Raw genomic sequence first — 19357 nt, forward strand, 5'->3', positions numbered from 1 at the left:
TATAAGTACATTCACTGTTAATCGGGTCTGAATGATCATTTCTTGTTGTTCACCAAACAAAAGCTAGATAGTAATGTCTTTTGAGCAGCAGTGTAATTGAGGATTGTTTGTTGAATCAACATTTTGATGGCATTGTATTTCCAAGTTAACCGAGAGCCACTGATTACAGAGTTCTTGAAGGTACAGCAAATTAAATTAAACATGTAAAAGATTGTTAAAATTCTGACTGCTTGTATTCACTATTTATTGGAATGAGGAGTATGTAGATACTACTTCTTAATTAATTTATTTACTTTCAGAAAAGGAAAAGAAGTTCCTCCCTCCTTCAAACAGTTTTTCAGCAGCTCACTTGCTTTGATGCAGATTAATCTGTCGGGAACAAAACTCCCTCCTGAGCCTCTAAAGTAAGAATTTAATTTCATCTTCTCCCATTGCCTAAAACCTAGTTCGCATTGTTATTACGTGAGTGCTTTATATTGAAAATATAATTTAAAATGTAAGAGGAAAATATTTATTTGCATTATTTTTCCATTTGTACGTTATTGTTATTCCAAGAGTGAGTTTCATAATGATCACACAGTTAAGAAATGTTGTTTCCATCTCACAGTTAAGGCTATTAATTGTATTTTGTTCTGTGTGAATGTCACAGCTGTTTTGTTTCCATCAACTTTTTTGTGATATATTTCTTACTTTGTGGCTTACAAACAGAACTGTTTGCTTCACAGTTAAATGGGATTATGCACTTGCGTGAGTGCCCTTCCTTTGGGGCTGCAGTATTGCAACAACCATTGCTCAAATGAAGCTGTTGCAGTGCTTGAGAGAAGAGACCTATTGCACAGATCTATGCTTTCCTTTGAGTGGGAGAGATGATAGCAGCAACTTGTAGGGGTGCTTCTCTTTCCTGTATGTCACCCACCGTACAGATAACAGGTTCTGTTTATGTGGTTTGGGCAACTCCATTGATCCCACCTAATGATTGAGAGGAATTCTTCTTATAGAGTAATGCAGGTGAGGGAAATTGTGTAGCACTTTGCCACCCTTTCTACAACGTGTGCAGTTTTGAACTGTAATGAAATTTCCAGATCTGGAATTTAAAGGCATGTTTTAAAATCAAGATCAGCCTAGGTAGGTCTAATTTCAGTAGGTCATTCTGTGATTTCGGCAGAATCCTTGTGGTTTTGGGGCTGAATTAAAGAAAGGCTCTTCACAAAGGTTCAACTTGCTAGCTGCCATGTATTAAATCATATGTAACCATTTCTACTACCCATAGAAGAAATCTAGGCATGTTCCCCAACCATTCCTGGGAACGCACCTCTAATATCCTAAGCTGGACATCGATAAGCATATACATACATATACCTATGTGTGTGTGTGTACATGTATATATCTGTATGTGTATATTTGTGTCATTAGGAGCCTGTTTCCTGAGGAAGAATAGGGAAGGGAAGTCAGCAATAACTCAGCAAGGAAGCATCTAGCTAATGAATGGGAGTTGAAGGCAAAATCAGAGATAAGGGAGCTAGCGAGTACTGGATGGAAAACTTTCAGTAAAATCTGGGGGAAGCTAAAGGAGAGAAAAGCGACAAGTACCACACATGATATAATAGCATGCGTCGTTTTGGGATATTTTTTTCTTAATGCAATCTGACATTGGATAGAAATACCACAACGTGATGCTTAAGTGACATGGAATATAGATGTCCTGGTTTCAGTTAGCACAGAATTGATTTTCTTCCTAGTAGCTGGTGGAATGCGGTGTTTTGGCTTAGGATGAGAAGAGTGCTGATAACACCCCGATGCTTTAATTGTTGCAGAGCAGTGCTTATACTAAGCCAAGGACATCTCAGCCTTTTGCTCTGTCCTGCCAACGGGCAGGCTGGGGGTGCAGTAAGAGCTGGGAGGGGACAGACCCAGGACAGGTGACCCAAACTAGCCAAAGGGGTATTCCATACCATCTGACGTCATGCTAAACATGGGGTGAGCGAACGGCTGCGTGGTGTTTAGCTGCCGGCCGGGTTAAACCACGACAAGATTGAAGTCCATATTCTGCTGCAGGAGCCTGGTGTTTGTAGCTCTGATCTTTCAGTGTTCTGTATGATCTTCTTGCTTGCAGTCTTGCTTGCTTAGACTTTGCTAAGATTAGGATGGCATAGTATTGATGGTCTGATGGTCACAGAAAAATGGTTATTGATAGATACATTGGTTGATTCTGATTAATTTAGGGATATTGATTCTGTGGTGGAGGGCAGCAGGGAACTATGTTTAAGGAAGCTAGAAGAACAGAGGCTGTACGTGACTGATACATAGGTCAATCTTACCAGTAGTACAGGAAAAAAAAAAGAATGCTGTGAGACATTGAATACATCTAGAGAGGCCAGGAAAGGTGAGAAGTTCCAGCCACTAAGGTTCAAATTTAGCTTTACTCCTTGGCATGCTGAGTATCTCCCGTGGTGTGAGGAGTTTTGGCAGGTATCTGCACTCATGGAAGGTGTTGCATGAATATATCCCAAATACTAGATCTGCCAATTGTGCAGCAAACATGAGACCTTCCTAGTTCTTTTCAGCAAAAAAGCTACTCTGTTGATAATGTGTAAGCTAATCTGGTTCAGTTTGACTGAATTGGGTTAGAGGGAGTTACTCGCATGAGTGCTGTTGGTAGAAATAAAGAGAAAGTGGTAAGTAGCATAGAGTGAGGTGACAACTGTAACTTGCATCACTAGCACAGACAGCTCCAGGAAGGAGCATCTGTCCAAAATCCACCTAGACACAGATGGTCTCAGAATATCCCCCAGAATACCCATCCACACTCACTTGGCTGGCAATTTGGCATGAGCTTCATTTGTTTTGCCCTGACAGCAATGTTCATCACTGCCTAGGGGTTAACAGGGAGCTGTTAATGCTGCTTGGTAGTTTCCTCGATGTGCTTTTTCTCTGACCCGAGCATTTCTTCAGTCTGAGCTAAGTGCAGAAAACTATGATCTGCAGTACATCTTGCTTTCCCTCTTAAAGCAACCCCGTATGGCTTGACTAATACATTTCAGAAGCATCTTTTTGAAGTTAATTTGGTGTTAAAGGGACTGAGGATGTGCCATAACCTGGGGCATCTGCTTAGCCTTTTCATCTAAACTCTAAGAAACTAGAAAACTTCTACAGAACAATCAAGATCATGGGGTGGGTTAAAGACAAGAAGATTGAAACATTGGTTTTCAGACAGACTTATTTGTCATTGCCAAGACTGCAATAGCAGATGAAGGATGATTTCTAGAAGGAAAACTAATATAAGGTGTGATAATAGTACTTCTTTAGTATTTTTGGTCAGTGCATGTCAAAAAGCATTTGACAACTTGGGCCTTGCAACTGTCCTCTGAGAAAGAAGTTCCTGTTTTGTGTCCGTGAAGATGAAGCTTGCCTCTGAGGGGTAAAATAAAACTAAACTAAACTAAACTAAAACACAAAAAAAGACCACACCAACCAAAAAATGGAGATACCTGACACAGTGAATCCCAAATTCCCCTTTTGGGGATAAATTGGTTAATTTATTGCCTGATAGCTTTGACTAATTTGGTTATTTGATTCATATCAGCTTCCTCTAGATGTGTAGTTTCAGTGTATTTAATCACATCTGCTGACTCAGTGATTGTAACGATACTGGTTAATCAGTGCACTCAGGGAGGGAGATGATCTTGTTTGTAAAGCGATAGGCCTATTAATATAAGCCAAGCCTCTCAGGGAAGAAGTTTGCTAATAAAGCTGTGCTGCTGGGATGCCATTTAGCGGGTGGAGAAAGGCTGCTTTTAGTTCTTATACATAGTTAATATAGTTTATGTTCCATCACTGTTTTTTTTCTTTTTTTTTTTTTTATTTTTGAAAGCAGATGAAGTAGTTTATATGCTCTTTTCCTTGTTTTAATATATGTTGGCATTTTTCTTCATTTACTGACATTGCCAGAAATTTTATTTTGATCTGTCAGGGCTGTAACAAGACAAGTTGCTGATATGCTTCTCATCCAAATTGTAATTACAAGGCCAATTCTTGCCTTCTGCATGCACCACAGTTGACGAGACCTTTCCAAGTATTGCTATGTGTGTGATTTCAACTCAGTGACTTAGCACAGATATGTCTGCCTTCAGTGTCTTTGTTTGGTGGTGCTGTTTCAGGAGAAAGAAGTGAGAAATTGTGAGTTTTTTCTTAGGATGAGTTTATAGGCCAAAAGGTTGGGGGTGGGAAATACTTTTTATTTCTACCTCTGAAGAAGGCATATTTGAAGCATCAGTGTGTCTCTTAAAAAAAAAAAAAAGTTTGTTTTTTAATTTATTTTTTTTAATGGTTGCACTGTGTTTTTTAAGCTCCCTCCCTCAAAATGTTAAGGGAATTACTTGCAAAGTTATCAGTCACACTAACTTTGCATAAAATCATGCTCAGGAAGGACATACAGATGGGGAATGATCTAAAAAAATGTAAAAACTGTTGCAGAGCTTCCACATTTTTCTTCAAGTCTGTATTTTAATAGCTTAGGAAGTAAACAAGCACAAGATACTCTCTTTTGTTAACAGCAAAGGTCTGATCATCATTTATACCTTCAGGACAGATATAACTAGGTTTAAATGAAAAACCTTCCTGGCACAGGCATTTTACATGCAGCTTTTACACGCTGCTTACATAGCAAGTGTTCAGGCAAACAGCTCAGCAAAATTGATTGTTTTTTTTACATCCATGCATTGGTAGTTTGGATTCTGTTTGGCTGAAATGAAGCTTGAGAAGGAAGCCCTTCTGTTTCTCTGTTCAAGAACTGATTCAAAGCAGCACCTATTCTAAAAACACCCGAAGGTGTGCACTGATTGTGTTTGCTTCTTCTCTTAAGACACGTACTGTGTTGCTTGCTGGTTTGACAGAATTAGTAGAAACGTGATATTATTGCTAACTTTTGTATGTGGAAAAAAAAAATCTGTAAGGCTTTAAAGGTGATTTTATGAAGATTTTAATTGGGCATTGCTACACTTGTTTGCCATTCTGCCTAAGGACAAAGGATACCATTGTTTGGGAGTATCATTTAGAAATCCCTAAATATTTATAGGGGTGCAGAAACAGAGACTTCAATATGATACAGTGTTTGAGTGTTAATAGGCACTGTGCTTGGCTGAAATGGCTGGCTGCAGTGCATCTTATATATATTAAAAGCACATTTTTTTTGGTGAATTTTGGGAAAATTAGAGACTCAGAATGGTTGTAAATAGAACACTCCTTTTGTAATCATTTGATGTTCTTTTAAAGCGTATGTTGGAGAAAAATAATCTGAGATGAATCTTATTAAATGTTGATATAGAATTAGTTTTACTATTTGCTTCTTTGCATTGCAGTTTATGATGCTGCTGGGGTATTAGTGTGGCACAGCAGGTTTGTACTGCGTTATCATTTAAGAAGCAACAGCTCAGCTGATGTGGTTTTGTTTTGAAATGGTTCTTCACATTATTAGCTGTATTAACCTGTGATTACTTAGATGATGATGATGTTGTAAAGCTGCTTTTTAAAAAAAAATGGTTCTAATATTGATCTCTTTCAGAGCGCTTTTATTAGGCCTGGCTTGCAATCACAATCTGAAGGAGGTGTCTTTAGATCTCAGTAGCTGTGAGGTAAGGATTATTTATCAGGATGTGTTCAAAAGATGCAATGATGGGGAATTAGAGTTGTCATGTAATCCACTGGGCTAGATGTTCTTCCTCTCCACTCAGAAGTTGTGGGAAAGGTAGAGTCATGGTAAAGTGATCTGCTGTGTGTTGCTATGCCATAAATAAGGAGGGCAGAGCACCTGCAGCACCTCACTGGCAACATGCCCCTTGCAGTAGTGACTGTGGATGCTGAGCCAGCATGTTAATCACTGCTGGGCAGCTTCTGCCCTCTAGGGCTGTGATTATAGGGGACCCTGAAGCAAGATTTTCAAGGTGCCCAGGTTAGAATGGGTCACAGGAAGGTGCATACCCTTAAGCTGTGTCTCTGGTTTGAATGTCTTCCTTCAAAATGTCTGTGCTGGAGGCATGAATACTCTTCTGCAGGTCCACTTTTAAATCTTGGGAGAAACTCTGCTTTTTTAATCAATTAACCAATTCAGGCCGATAGGAAACTTCTGTAAGAGATGATTGAAGAATGCCATTAATTTAAAAGGCATTGCACAAATGGCTTTAAATATTGCAACTATCAATTTAAAAAAAAAAAAAGCAGCAGCAGTTTGATTTGCTTTATCTCGCTTCCTCTTGCTTCTCTGTGCTTTGCTGTGCACTTTGTTTCTCAGGATTGTCCACACTTGTGCAGGATGATAATTGTATGGCTATAGATTATAACAAAAAATCATCCATGATCCTGGGAGTTAGTGAGGCAAAGTTACATGGAGAACTGGGGACATTTACCAAAACCAACATGAAGCTTTAGCTCTGGCCTTCCAGAGCTGAGTGCCTCTTGTTAGGCAGATCTTTCCAGGACCATCATTTGTGTATTAGCTCCTTCCTGTAGTGCCTTTCAAACGCAATGTTTTCCCTTTAAATAGAAAGCATGCAATGTCATGGACATGGTGAGGTGTAGTAATCCTTCCCTTAGCTTTATGGTTGATTGCTTTTGGAATGAGCTTAATTTCCTTACAAAGGAAAAAAAAAAATAAATCACTGTGAATGCATTTCATAGTTTGTGTTGATATTTTATACTTTTTTAAAAAATGGCTTTACTTTGAAGAACATTACATGTAAATTCCAAACAGAAAAGCTTTCAAGTCAGGTATTCATGCTTCTGACTTCTGAGTAAATAGATCTGAAGGATGATAATGTTTCTTTCAGAGGGAGGAAGAAGAAGGGAGGAGTAATTAAAGTAATAAACACGGAGTCCTGTAATCATAACCTTAAATAAATAAATAAATAAATGACACACATACTTAGGTAATGAGAGTGTAAATTAGCATGTAAATCAAGCAGGGCTGACAAGAGTGAAGGCTTAAGCCTGTCTGCTGGGCCTGGAACTGAGTGCCATTCATTAAATAGCCCCCAGGATGGGTTACGGGGGAGTCATTAGCTGCACTGGACACCAAAGCAAAAGCAGTGGTGGCTGACTGCTGTAGCAGAAAGGAAGGAGTCACACCTAGCCTGAGATCTTTCATTCCCCTCCATGATTTGGCTGCTTCAGCACTTGCTAGGTGTTAGGCAGCCTTTTTCTGAAGAAAACTGGGAATACACAGGAGAGACGGTCTGTAGCTGGGCCCTCCAAGCCACCAACGCTTCCTGAGATCCTTCCCTCAACATTTTGTTTTCCACATCACTGAGCTTTATCCATTCTCACACGCTTTGGAAAGAAGAAATTACGCTTCCACCAGCAGAGGGATCGATGTGCCAGGGGCTGGGAGCACTCTCCATAGCCCAGCACCTCCTGCCTCTGCTCCACCTCTCCCTGTCCTGCTGTGAGCCAGACAGGGTGATCTGCACCCAGAGCAGAGCAGTGGGAAGTGGGAAGCTTGGAGCTGGTGCCCTGTGCTTCTTTCTGCTCCTGCAAGCACACGCTCTCTGGAGGCTAGAAAGCTGACATTTCAGCTTTGCCTCTCTTCCTACACCAGGCAAGCTGCACTCCTATGGAAGGATAAATCTTGGTTCCTTCCCTCTCCCACCACTTTTAATTTGCTCCCATAATTTTCTGATATACTAATTCCAAGCTTAATCATTTTATAATGCTTGTTTGTTTGTTTTTATTATTTTTTATTATGAAAATTACATTTTTATTTCTACCTGCTCAGCACTGATGTATTTCACTCTTTTCCCTTCTGCTTCCCTTAGCTTGGTCACTGTGTAAGTACCCTCCATGCTTTACCTTAATTCTTAAATCAATAAACAGATTTGTTTCCCCTTCCCATATACCTCAGAGTTTTGAGCACACTTGGCTTTTTTAGCTGTTGAAGGGCTTGTTCTACAGTTTCTAAATAGAAGTTTGTATTTGTAGACTCATTAGTGTCATATAGGAGATGTTGCAGAGTTTTGTCTTCAGTATCACAGTCCTCATTGGCATATAGCCCTTCAGTTAATCTCTCCTTTTATATATATGATTTTAATACAATTGCAGTAAAATCTGATCCTAAAAGTCAAGTGGATCCCTTAGATTAGATAGATATCAACAAGTGCACACAATGAATGTTTGTGTATTTATTTTTTTGTGTCATCAGTACAAGATTGAAAGCTGTTCCTGAGAAGTTGCCCACTTAAACAGTTGAAGTATATATGTAATTTTTTTTGGTGTGTAGACCTTTTACCATATCAACAAACAATCCTTTTGATGATAAATAATCCTTATTATCTAAAAATGAAAATTTCTGTCATGGAAACTAAAGTTTAATGCTGAAATGTTAGTACAAATATTATAAAAATATTTTTGTTAAAATAAATCCTAATGTCCTTTACAGTTAAGTATATACTTTCTGGGGCACTCTGGAACTTTGGCTCCAGTGAAAATCAAATTGCAACACAGCGAAAATAGTTTTTTATATAAATCACCTTTTTAACTGTGACAAGACCATGTATAACCTGCCAGTTCCAGAGATGCTGCAACAATTGATGTGGCACTCTGTGTGAAATGGTTGTCTCATAGTGGGCGACTCTGTGAGAGAATCAGAGAGCGAAACTGAATGATTTTGGCATTTGTACAGCCAGCAAGTATTACAAATGCTCTTACGCAAACAACATTGAGTTAAAACTGCATCAGTTTTGGCCCAGATACAAGCTTCAAATTCAACTTCTAAAGAAGATAGGGCTAAGTAGGCTTTGTTCTATGCAAAAGGGGAAGGGCATCTTCTGTTTTCTTATGCTTCCAGAAGTGACTTATGGTTTGTATGTTGTCTTTAACCACTGCTGTTCTTAAAATGCTCAGACCAAGTTATTGAACTGTTTGCTTACCAATCACAAATGTTGAAATTTCTAAAAAGTGCCAAATCAACACCTTATTGAAAATACTCTCAGAAGGTTGCTTAATTATAGCATTGATAAAAAAGACTATTCACAGAAATGTCATCAGATTAGTTCAAGAAATTTGGTCAAGTGAGTGAACTAAGTGAAATATTACTCATTTTTTATGCACAGGAAGTAAAATGGAAGTTTAAAGTTTGAAAAAGCTTTGCATTACTTTAAAGCAATAAAAGTGAAAATGGAAAATGTTTTTGCAAAAGTTGAATTTTAGCAGAAATTTTTCCTTCTTTTGCTTAAGTCTTTTTCTGGGTGATGATTATAAAGTGACATAAATTTTGTGTAGCTTGTGTTACTGCAAGAAATAAGAAAATGCTTTTGCTTCTTTGGAAAAATTATGTTCTGTTGTTCAATTCAGTAGTGTTAGTAACTAAGAATGTAGCTTTTCATAACTGTGATTCTTAATGTTGATATTTTCCATTAGGCTACTTCATTATTTTTTCCTCACTAAATCCTGAAATTTCTTTTACATTTATTTAGTATTTCAGATTAATAATATAATAATACCTTACATGTAGGCATTTTCGTTGTTGGCTTTCTCTTTTATTCCTATTTTAAAGTCAGGCATAAGGTAAATTACTGATTACTCTTGCTTATGGTGTTTTGTGACCATTCCAGAATGAGATTATTTTAAAGTTCTTTTAAGTGACAGGGAAACATAATTTCATTGATTTTGATTTGGCTTTTCCTCTTTTAACTGGTCATTGTGCTTGCTATAACATAAAGCTTGCAACATGCTTTTGTCACAAGACTTGACTGCGGTGGAATTCAAGGGTGATAGTGTCGCATGTTTCTTTACTGGGACAAGCTTTTTTTCTCTCTGGAAATCAAAAACGTCCTTCATTTTTGCCCAGGACAAAACTGTCCTGGAGAACCTGCACCAAAGTCCTGCAATCGCTGCCCAGCAGAAGTGCTAATTTTATTTATTTATTTATTATTTTTTGTCTGCACCACTTGCATTAGATATAACTGCTGAATAGTAAAGCTGGAGCTTTTCTCATTTATATGCAACCAGTGAGAGTGAAAGATGAGAATAGTAGCAATGTGTGCATAGTCATTCTGATGTCTGTAACTTCTGTCGCTGTTGTTTTTGCTGCTGGTAGTGCCCTCTATATTCGCAAAGCTCCTACCAGTGTTTTCTGTGTAATCTCGAAACCGTAACTAGTTTGCAAAAATGGTTGATGTTTTGTCTCTAGTTAAGATCGGGAGGTGCACAAGTCTTGGAAGGATGCATAGCAGAAATACGCAATATCACCAGCCTAGATATTTCAGACAATGGTAAGTATACAGAACAGGAGCGGAGGGCCTTGCAGGTCCCAAATCTAAGATGTATTTTTTGTTTCAGCTCTCAATATAATTAAGGGTGGTTGCATTTGCTTTATAATAATTTGCAGTAAGTTATGGAAAAGTGTCAGACCAAGACTCTCATTGCTATAAAGTGTAAAAGATATGTTAATAGAGTAACTCTACTCTTAGAGGTTTATGTTGTTTGAAGTAAGTGTAATGCAGCAGAAGAAGTTGAGAGCAGCAAGCATCATGTTAATCTACAGTATTTTGTTCAAAGTGAGTTTAAGTAAGAGAGGATAAGAAGCCAAATGGGGAATGAAAGTGTAGTGAAAGAAGAAAGACAGAAGAAAGACCAGATACGGAGTGAAGCTGAGGTTGTGACACTGAAGAAGCAAGAGAAGGAAATTCAGAACATGTGGTCAACCAGCTTCAGGTCTTAGAAAGCCTACTTGTATCTTTGGAAAAGTCTTGGACTGTTTCTGATTTGTAGGCTCTGTGCTTCATAGCTAGAAATACCAGTTGACTTCTTGTCTTGCAAGCTCAAATTGTAGATATCTGGAATGGAAGAACTTGTGTAGCTGGGCTTGCCTTTCTGACAGCAAAATACAGAATTATTTCAGAAAATGGTTCCCAGTACAACTGAAAAACCAGAATGGTGGGATTAGCAGGTGGAAAGCTTTAGGAGGTACTCATCCAAATTAGGTAAAGAGCTTGAATAAATAAAGGTATTTAGTATCTAAATTATCTCATGAACCTGGATCCTAACTCAGTAGTCTAACTAGAGTACCCTTCAGTTCCACCAAACTAGTATTTGGGAATACAGTAGCACAGCAAGTTATTTTTCTTACTCGGGAGTAGCATGAAGTTTGGCTTGTTTCTTCACATCATTTTATTCATAGCCTGTTTAAAACCTGCAGGCTTTGAGAGCTTGTTGGTACACAGCTCTGCTGAGACTGAATAGAAATTAGCACGGTCTCTAAATCCTCAAAGGAACTTTGCCTGACAGTGCAAGGAACCTACCCTTGGGTGACTGGACTGTGGATAAGGGACTACATTTCCCTTCCGTCTGTCTGAGAGATGCTTTCAATGGCTAATTAGGATAGTAATTTAAAAGGCTCATTTTAGAGAACACATTTATTCTCATGGAAAAACAGATGAAAAAGCTGTATAAATAGAAGAACGGATTTTTTTTTTTATTTTTTTTCCCAGAACTCTTTGAATTAGCACACTGATAATTACTTGAATGAATTTAGCTTTAATAATTGGACCCTGTCTGGAACTTTTGGAAAAAAAAAAAAAAAGTGTTTTAATTCTTAATCTGATCTGATTCTTTACAGGCCTAGAATCTGACCTCTCAACCCTTGTAGTCTGGCTTAGTAAAAACCGATCGATAAGGCACTTGGCTTTAGGCAAAAACTTTAACAACATGAAATCCAAGTAAGGCTTTTTCTTCTTTTAAATAACAAAAGAATGAATGAGGAGAAGCTGCTGATTTCATCATCTTCCTAACTTTTCTTCCCTCAGAAATCTCACTCCAGTACTTGATAATTTAGTTCAGATGATTCAAGACGAGGATTCAGTGAGTATCTTTCTGCCTACTATCATCATGTGTATTTGTACCTTCACAGTCTATTTCCGATAATTTTCTTCACTGTGTTAATTTTCTGCATAAAATTTGATCATGATCCTGCACAATGACATCCAACATCTCATGGTATATTTTTTTCCAAATAATAATTTGAATTATGTTTAGCATGTAGGTAAATATTTCTTAGGATAGTCTTAGGATCTGTGCGTGTTGAAAAAATAACCCAAATTAGTTGGATGTGCTTAGCCTTGTTTGCCCTAGGTCTAAGTTATAGGACATCACAATGGTAGTGTTCCCTGGGTGGTGATATTCCTTAAATAGCAGATTTATTTTATTTTATTTTACTTTATTTATTCATTTATATTAGCTAATAAAATGGACAATTTCTTGATGACTGTTCTTGGGGGGTTTGGCTTTTTTTTTTTTCTTGACAAAATGGAAAATCACTGTAGCAATGTCCCAGAACTACTTTCTTCATCAGAAGATGCACATAAAGCAATCACTATGCTGTTCTTTATTTTTCTGGTACATTTATCACAGAAGCAATTTCATAAAACTCTTTCACAGTGCCATGCTGGGATCCTTGCCCACTTCTTTTTGTTTCCATGCCCTCTCCTGATTCCTAAAGACTTATGTGGTTGGGTTTACTTTCCTTCCTTTCCTTGGCATCCTAGTTTTGGCTAGAAGTGAATCTTAAGAGCCTCTGTTGGTCTCATGCTTGTCAAATTTTATTCATCATTCTTAGTCCTTTCTTTCTCCTTCATGCCCCTTGCAAATACCAAGCAATTTCCTCATTCCTGTTTCCCTCATTCTCCAAAAATAACTGACTGTAGACTTCAGTTCTCTTAACACCTGCTATTCCTTTCGTCCTTATTGTCTCACCTCCAGGTTCATGGTCCACAATAACAGCTTACATATTTTCTCCTACCATCTGTGTCTGTACCCTGCAATTCAGTGGAGCATCTTTACTGGGGTTTCCGATGTCTCCTTCTGTACAAAACGATTAGACCCGTATTCTATGTTTATCTTTTCTCACTACTCTGAAGTGATATGTTAAACTAGTCCACCCTCCTCTCTGTGCCCTTGTAATTGGGATTAGTGGTACTGCTTTTTTTTTGATTCTTTGCCTATCTCTTCCTCACCTTGATCTTTAAATACGAGATGTCTGTGTGACACAGTGAAGTGCTGCACATAGATACCAGAGCTAATTGTAATCGAGTTAGCATCAGTAATGAATGCAGTAAGTTCTTCTGTGCACAAGTCAAATAGAGGATTATTCTAAGAAGTGTATTGGTAGATCTCTATATTACTTGTTGCAAACTATAGCCTTTTAATTTTGTGTTGTGTGACCACCTCCTTCTATTCTGTCTGAACAGAATGGTGCAGGGCTCTCTTCCCCTTCTCTTTCTTTTTCCTATTGATACTGTACTGGCAGTGGTATCATTTCATCAGATAACATATGCTTATTCTCTTTGGACGTTTGTCTCTGTCCTGCCCTGTATCTCATATGAAATCATCACAGCATTCCTCGAAGGCGGTTGTTTAAAATCAGACTAATCACAAGCACATTTAATTTGGTGTTTTTTTTCAGTTTTCTTCATCCTTTTGCTTTGTTGCAGGTGAATGTTTCTTCCCATGCAGGTGATACCCTAAAATACCTCTTCAACACATACTGTCCTTCCCTTTCATTATCCAAACCTTCTTCTCAAATGTGCAGTATTTCTTTCTGTTTATATGACTATCCTCTTCATAATATCTGTCCACAAAGGTAAAACTTTCCAATTCCAATTTTGAAGTCTCCAGGTCTTATAAAAAGTAGCTGCTAAATTTTGTATGTATGGTTCTCACAGCTCACTCTGCCTTGCATCATCAGCTTCAGCTTCTTGTGCTCCTTTTCTTTTCAGCTTGTGGGTGACAGTAGCCATTGTTTCATTTTCTGACTTCTCCACAACCAAGTGGGCTCCTGTAATTCTTATTCAACTTGTCTTTTTTTGAGCTAACTTACAAAAACCTGCTCTTTAGTCTCGTCCTGTTTTCAAAGCACTGAAAGGAAATAATCCACAAAAACGATTTTTATTTATTTATTTTACTTAAAATAACTGCTTCTTCTTCATGTCCTGCATTAACCTTTGGGATATAGCCTACTTGCTGTTACCCTATCTCTTCTCTCCCCGTTTTCTAGTCTCTTGTTAATCCTCTCTAGTGAAAGAATCTTGTTTCTTTCTGTCTCATCTGATGCTAAAATCAATCAAAAACATCTCCTAGCAGCTAAATAATGGAGAACAGACAATGTAGCACTGTGGGAAAAAGATGTGTTGCAGATAGCTGCCTAGGTTGGCCCTCACTCCACCTGGACATAGTGCAAGGCTTAGAAAATTGTTTCAAGTTTTATAGCTGTTTATGTTTGGTTTTGAATCCTAAATGGGGAGGTCCTTGTTGTACCACTACTATGCGTTTACTGCCACAGGACACTAAAAAGTTGCAATGGAACCGGAGAGAGCAGGGGATGGTGTTGCCCAGAACACATAGTGCATGATCAATATTGCCTGCAGGCTGGTGGAGCCTGGGGACCACGCATTATCTGCATGGAAAGCTGGAATGAGAGGCTGTAATCTAAAACAGTCGTATGCCAAATGCTTCTTCATGTATTTATACACGCTTAAAATAGATCTGTTGCTGTGTTAATGTGAGTCATGAGTAAAATGATTTAAACAATCAATAGCTTGGTTTGATAACTGGAAAAAATACAACCAGGCACAGATGTAATTCTACACAACTTAAAAACAGTGGTAGTAACCTAAACAGCAACACTTCCTAGGTGTTTAATATAAACAAGAAAGCAATATTGAGATTAAAAATACATATATTTGTCTTTATTTAGCTACATGCTGTACAGTGCAGTCTATAATTGTGTGTTCTTATTAGTATAGCAGGAGGTGTCTGAAGCTGGATGCTTACTGTGCCATTTCTTTTCCTCATGCAAAAATGGATGTTACGCTGCAGGTACAGTGTAGCATTACTCAGAGTGGCAGTCAGTCCTGCGTAGGTGCAGAGAATTATCACAGAGCTGAAGATCTTTAGTTTTTAGTTCACTGTTTGTTGAAGAATTGGCCTTTTGAGTGATTTTAAGAATTCCTCCTCCTTAATAAGATTGTTCTAAGATGTCTTCAGTGCTGTTGTCAGGGTATCTGCTTTCTGCAGCAGGGCCACTGTAGTGCTTGTCAGACACCTGGTTTCTTCATATCCAGATAAAACTATAAAACTCTGTTGTTACAAGAAGTCAATGTAGGTTTTTTGTTGTCAGGGGTGGAGGGGTGGGTTATGGTTTGTTTTTTTTTGGTTTTGTTTTAGTGTAATGGTCAGGTAGTTTCATGAGTGTTTAGCAGTGACGTTACGTTAATCACACAGAGTCACATTCTGATTGTAGTTTGCATTCAGACCACCAAATCAGTCCAGATGTGTTGTTCCTTTCTTATCACAAACAATAACAGTAAACAATAGGGGTAGTTGTGCAAAAAAATTAGCAATTCATCCACTTCAAAGACACTGCCACCATAGCAGGGTTTTTTACTCTCGTGTACGTGCATTTCTTAGGTGGTAAAACTGATGTATAAATATCGGTCCTTGCAGAACATAGTGCAGAAGTCTTTCCAAAGTATATATTTTTCTGTCAGAGTGTTGGAATAAGTGAGATGAGAAATCGTTTCCTGAGAAGGTATTTGAGGTTTAGAAAATCTGATATGTGGGAGTGAGCATTTCCAGTGAAGTTCCTAGAATGACCCTTTCTAAAGTGACACACAAAAAACAGAAGAAACTTCTCTTTCACAAACTTATTGGTGATTTCTGCTTCTGATTGCTGTGTGGTAGTGCTTTTCTGTGAATCTGTCACAGGAGGTCTTCTCAGACTTGTGCCAAGAACACTAAATACCTTTCTAATGCGATGTTAATATTCTTTAGGGTACATAATGTAGTGAAACAGGGGAACATAGACAGATTAAGGACATTAACATAGTAATTTAATAACTTCCATTTAAAATAAAATCAGCATGTGGCTCGTGTTACTGTTAGACTTTTTAATTATAAACCTGCTGTGCCTCCAAATTTTTATGTATTTTCTCACTTATAAATGCATTTCTTAGTGTTGCAAACTTTTTGGTTATCCCTGTCATCCAGTGGTGTCTGGAAGCTAGAGTCCCATTGTATAGCAGGTGCCATGCAAGCTTCTCAGATCCTGGAAGGTGTGCACATATAGCTCAGCTGGTTTATTTATGTTAATCTAAGCCTTAGGCATCTAATTTAGTTGCTTTGATTCATCCTTCTGAGGTGTTGGTTTTCCCATATATGAGTAATTTGGAGGTTTTAGGTTCCTAAAATTCATCCTCTTGATACATGACTAAGTTGATGTATAGTGACAAAGCTCTTCTCCATATGAGCTCACACTTAGGCAAGGGAAAATGTTTTGTGGAGCTATTGTATATCAGCAAAGACAAATGACAATCTTGGCAACTGTGGTAGCTCTGCAAGGTGTGGTGATGGATAGACTAGCTCTTAAGATCCTGCTTTTGAGTATTGGGACACTAAGAATGGAGGGAAGACATAAGATCACTAACAAAGGTGTTTTTAAAAGTTTTCTTAAGGCTTTAGAGTGCGATTTGCAGGAACCCAATAGCTAGTTTCAGGTTAACATAGGGGGTGTGTGTGTGTGTACATAAAAAGCTGCATAAAGGTTTTGCAATCACAGGTGTCAGAACATTGCTGTGAATAATATCCATTGGGTTACCCTTGTTACTAGATACTCTTCTTACTGCTTTTAATTTCAGACCTGTTATGGTTTTTTTCTCTCTTCCCTCCCAAATGTCCATGTTGAAGATATGCAGATATGCAAAATTGATCCTTGAAATAACAATAATAAAACAGTTTAAAGGAATTAGTTTTGTTTTAATAATGTCTCAGGTCCTAATTTGCCCTGGGGCTAAACTTCCCAGTCTGAGTGAGAGGATTGTGTGCTAGATATTTTTATTTCTCACTGGCAGGGAAGCATGCTGGTTAAGCAAAACTCACTGGACACCAGTGGTTGTCACATGAAGCTGATAGTTGCTGTCTTGCCTCTTTTCAGGTTACTGCTGTATTCAGTACTTAGTGGGACACAGAAAATAGGAGTCATTGTCACTTAATGTTTTTTTCAGGGCGTAACTTAATCTTTGTTTGTGTCTTTGACACCCGTACTGTAAGTTGCTGAATCCTACTTTGTTGTGTGTACCGTACATGCTGCAAACACAGAAGTAACTCTTTGATGCTCAGTGTCATCTTCAAGAGTTTCGTGAACTTCTTCTGGTGGATGTGCATGTGCTATCAGTTGCTATTATCCGTGCCTTTTCTGTGCTCCACAGCCTCTGCAGTCATTGTCCCTCGCAGATTCCAAGCTGAAGACTGAGGTCACCATCATTATTAATGCTTTGGGCAGCAATACATCTCTAACAAAGGTGGATATTAGTGGAAATGCCATGGGAGATATGGGAGCAAAGATGCTGGCAAAAGCCCTACAGATAAACACCAAGCTCAGGTAAGGGAAACATATTTGCACTAAACGATATAATAGCTTAATAATAATGAAGTTGTTGGCATATCAAGCTTTTTCTCTTCAGGACTGCTGGAAAAAGACAAGCTATAATATATCTAATTGGAAAACTTCTCATCTCTTTTTTTTTGTTTTTTTTTTTTTTTTTTTTTCTTCTAAAAAGGAAAAGAAAAAAAAATAGATGGAAATTTTCTCTGAAAAAAATATCTCCAGAACTGAAACTGGAGCAAAAGTGCATCCAATTAGAAGGGTATTTCGTGGTTTAGGATTAGGTATAGAATTTGATTTTCTCATCGACTTCAAAATCGGGGGAGAATGATGTGTTTTTGACAGATAGTGCATAGGCACAGCCCTTTCCTGTTTTCAAGGCAAAATCCAAACGCATTTTCATTTAGTTTCAGCTCCAAAAAGACTTAAGCCTTCTTGCTCATATTAACCTACTTTTGAAGAGATGGTATCTTTCTGTTGTGACAAGGCAGCTCTAAATTTCCTGGTATCATAAGAATGATTACATTGGTATGAAGCTCTGGATGTCACCTAATCCAACCTCCTTCTCAAAGCAGGGCCAGCTTTAAAGCTCGGTTGCTCAGAGCCTTCTCCTTTGAAGATCTTCAAGTACCACAGAGATTCTACAACTTCTGTGGGGAACCTCTTCCAGTGCTCAGCCACCCTGTTCTGCTCTCTCTTTTCTATTGGAGGCTTTCCCAGCAGAGAAAATTCTGATACTTGGGTGGGAAATAAAAATAAACTATTCTTTGGCTAATGTAGTATCACTTTGTAGGAGAACTAAGAGCTTGTTGAATTCAGAAAGGGTAGCAGCATGGACCATCCCTTCCCTTCGCTCTCCCCCCACCTATAGTGCTGATGGACCTTGGCATAACTTCTCTGCATCTTCATCCACCTGACAACTTCACTGTTTTTTTTAGCACATGGCTGGCACTGATGGCTACAGAGTATCACATTTTTTCTATCCAGGATGGGATTAGCAAGTGGTAAACCTTCAATCAATGTGTATCTTGATGGGAACCTCTAAATATGTCACCATCATCAGGAAAACCAATACTCACTCCTCCTCTTGTCAGACTGTGCAGATGAACCTTCCACGGTGTGTTGTCTGTGTGAAGAGACCACTATGCTTGGTCTCCAAGAGTTTGTTCCCTACAGGATAAGAAATTCTCCAGAACAGTCCTGGCTGTTTTGCTAAGATACAGAGATCCTGGCATTCGCTTTGCTATTCCCAAACTGAACATTGAAAATGTTAAGGAAATGCTGGAGAGGTAGCTGGGGTTTGTTCAATGTGCTAACCTGAAATATCCACCAGTACCTGAAGCCTTGAAGGCATTCAGGATGGCAGACTGAAATGTGCCACGGCACACTGAAAGTTATCGCTGTAGTTTGTGGTAGGATTACAAACTGAATAATGCGATGGTAACTGGCTGTGCTTAAAATACTATAAAATTATGTCCTGGTAGAAATGTAAATAGTTCTTCAAACGACAGAAATATCCAATATCTGACCTTGGACATTTCTGACCTTTGGAAGATAAGTGTAGAACATACTTTCCTCTCCTCCTTACCTCCATCTTTGTATTTTCAAAAAAAACAAAGGGATTATTCTGCAATAGCAGAAGGGTGTTACTACCAGTGAAATCCTGCAGCTACATTTTTTTTACACACGAGAACTCATTGTTTATGTCTTTCTTTTTTAAGCACAGCTACAACTAGTGCTTGTGCATGAGCAAGATTTATCTGCATGACTGTCTCTTCTGACTACTAATGAGATCTTTGAACATGTGTTCACAAATTGTCACGCAGTCTGCCTGAGTGGTCTAAACTGGGGGAGGAGGGGAAGGACTTGATCACTCCTATCACAGAGTTTTGTATTCAGAAGAGCTGCAATTCATGCACCTAACCTAATGGTACA

The 19357-nt window shown here is 38.3% G+C and overlaps 1 protein-coding gene across 8 annotated transcripts in view; it reads left to right on the plus strand.

Moving 5' to 3' along the window:
- The window catches only part of CARMIL1 (capping protein regulator and myosin 1 linker 1), a 183478-nt gene that overhangs the window by 104545 nt on the left and 59576 nt on the right, over window positions 1-19357 (plus strand). For all 8 annotated transcript variants that reach the window (XM_072034847.1, XM_072034848.1, XM_038174389.2 and 5 more), the window contains 6 exons: window positions 300-404; window positions 5561-5630; window positions 10178-10259; window positions 11606-11705; window positions 11793-11847; window positions 17247-17419. In XM_072034847.1, the coding sequence (XP_071890948.1) occupies window positions 300-404; window positions 5561-5630; window positions 10178-10259; window positions 11606-11705; window positions 11793-11847; window positions 17247-17419 (585 nt within the window). The remainder of the gene's footprint in view (window positions 1-299; window positions 405-5560; window positions 5631-10177; window positions 10260-11605; window positions 11706-11792; window positions 11848-17246; window positions 17420-19357) is intronic.

The sequence above is a fragment of the Anas platyrhynchos genome, chromosome 2 (genome assembly GCF_047663525.1).
Source record: "Anas platyrhynchos isolate ZD024472 breed Pekin duck chromosome 2, IASCAAS_PekinDuck_T2T, whole genome shotgun sequence".
Classification (NCBI taxonomy): Eukaryota; Metazoa; Chordata; class Aves; order Anseriformes; family Anatidae; genus Anas; species Anas platyrhynchos.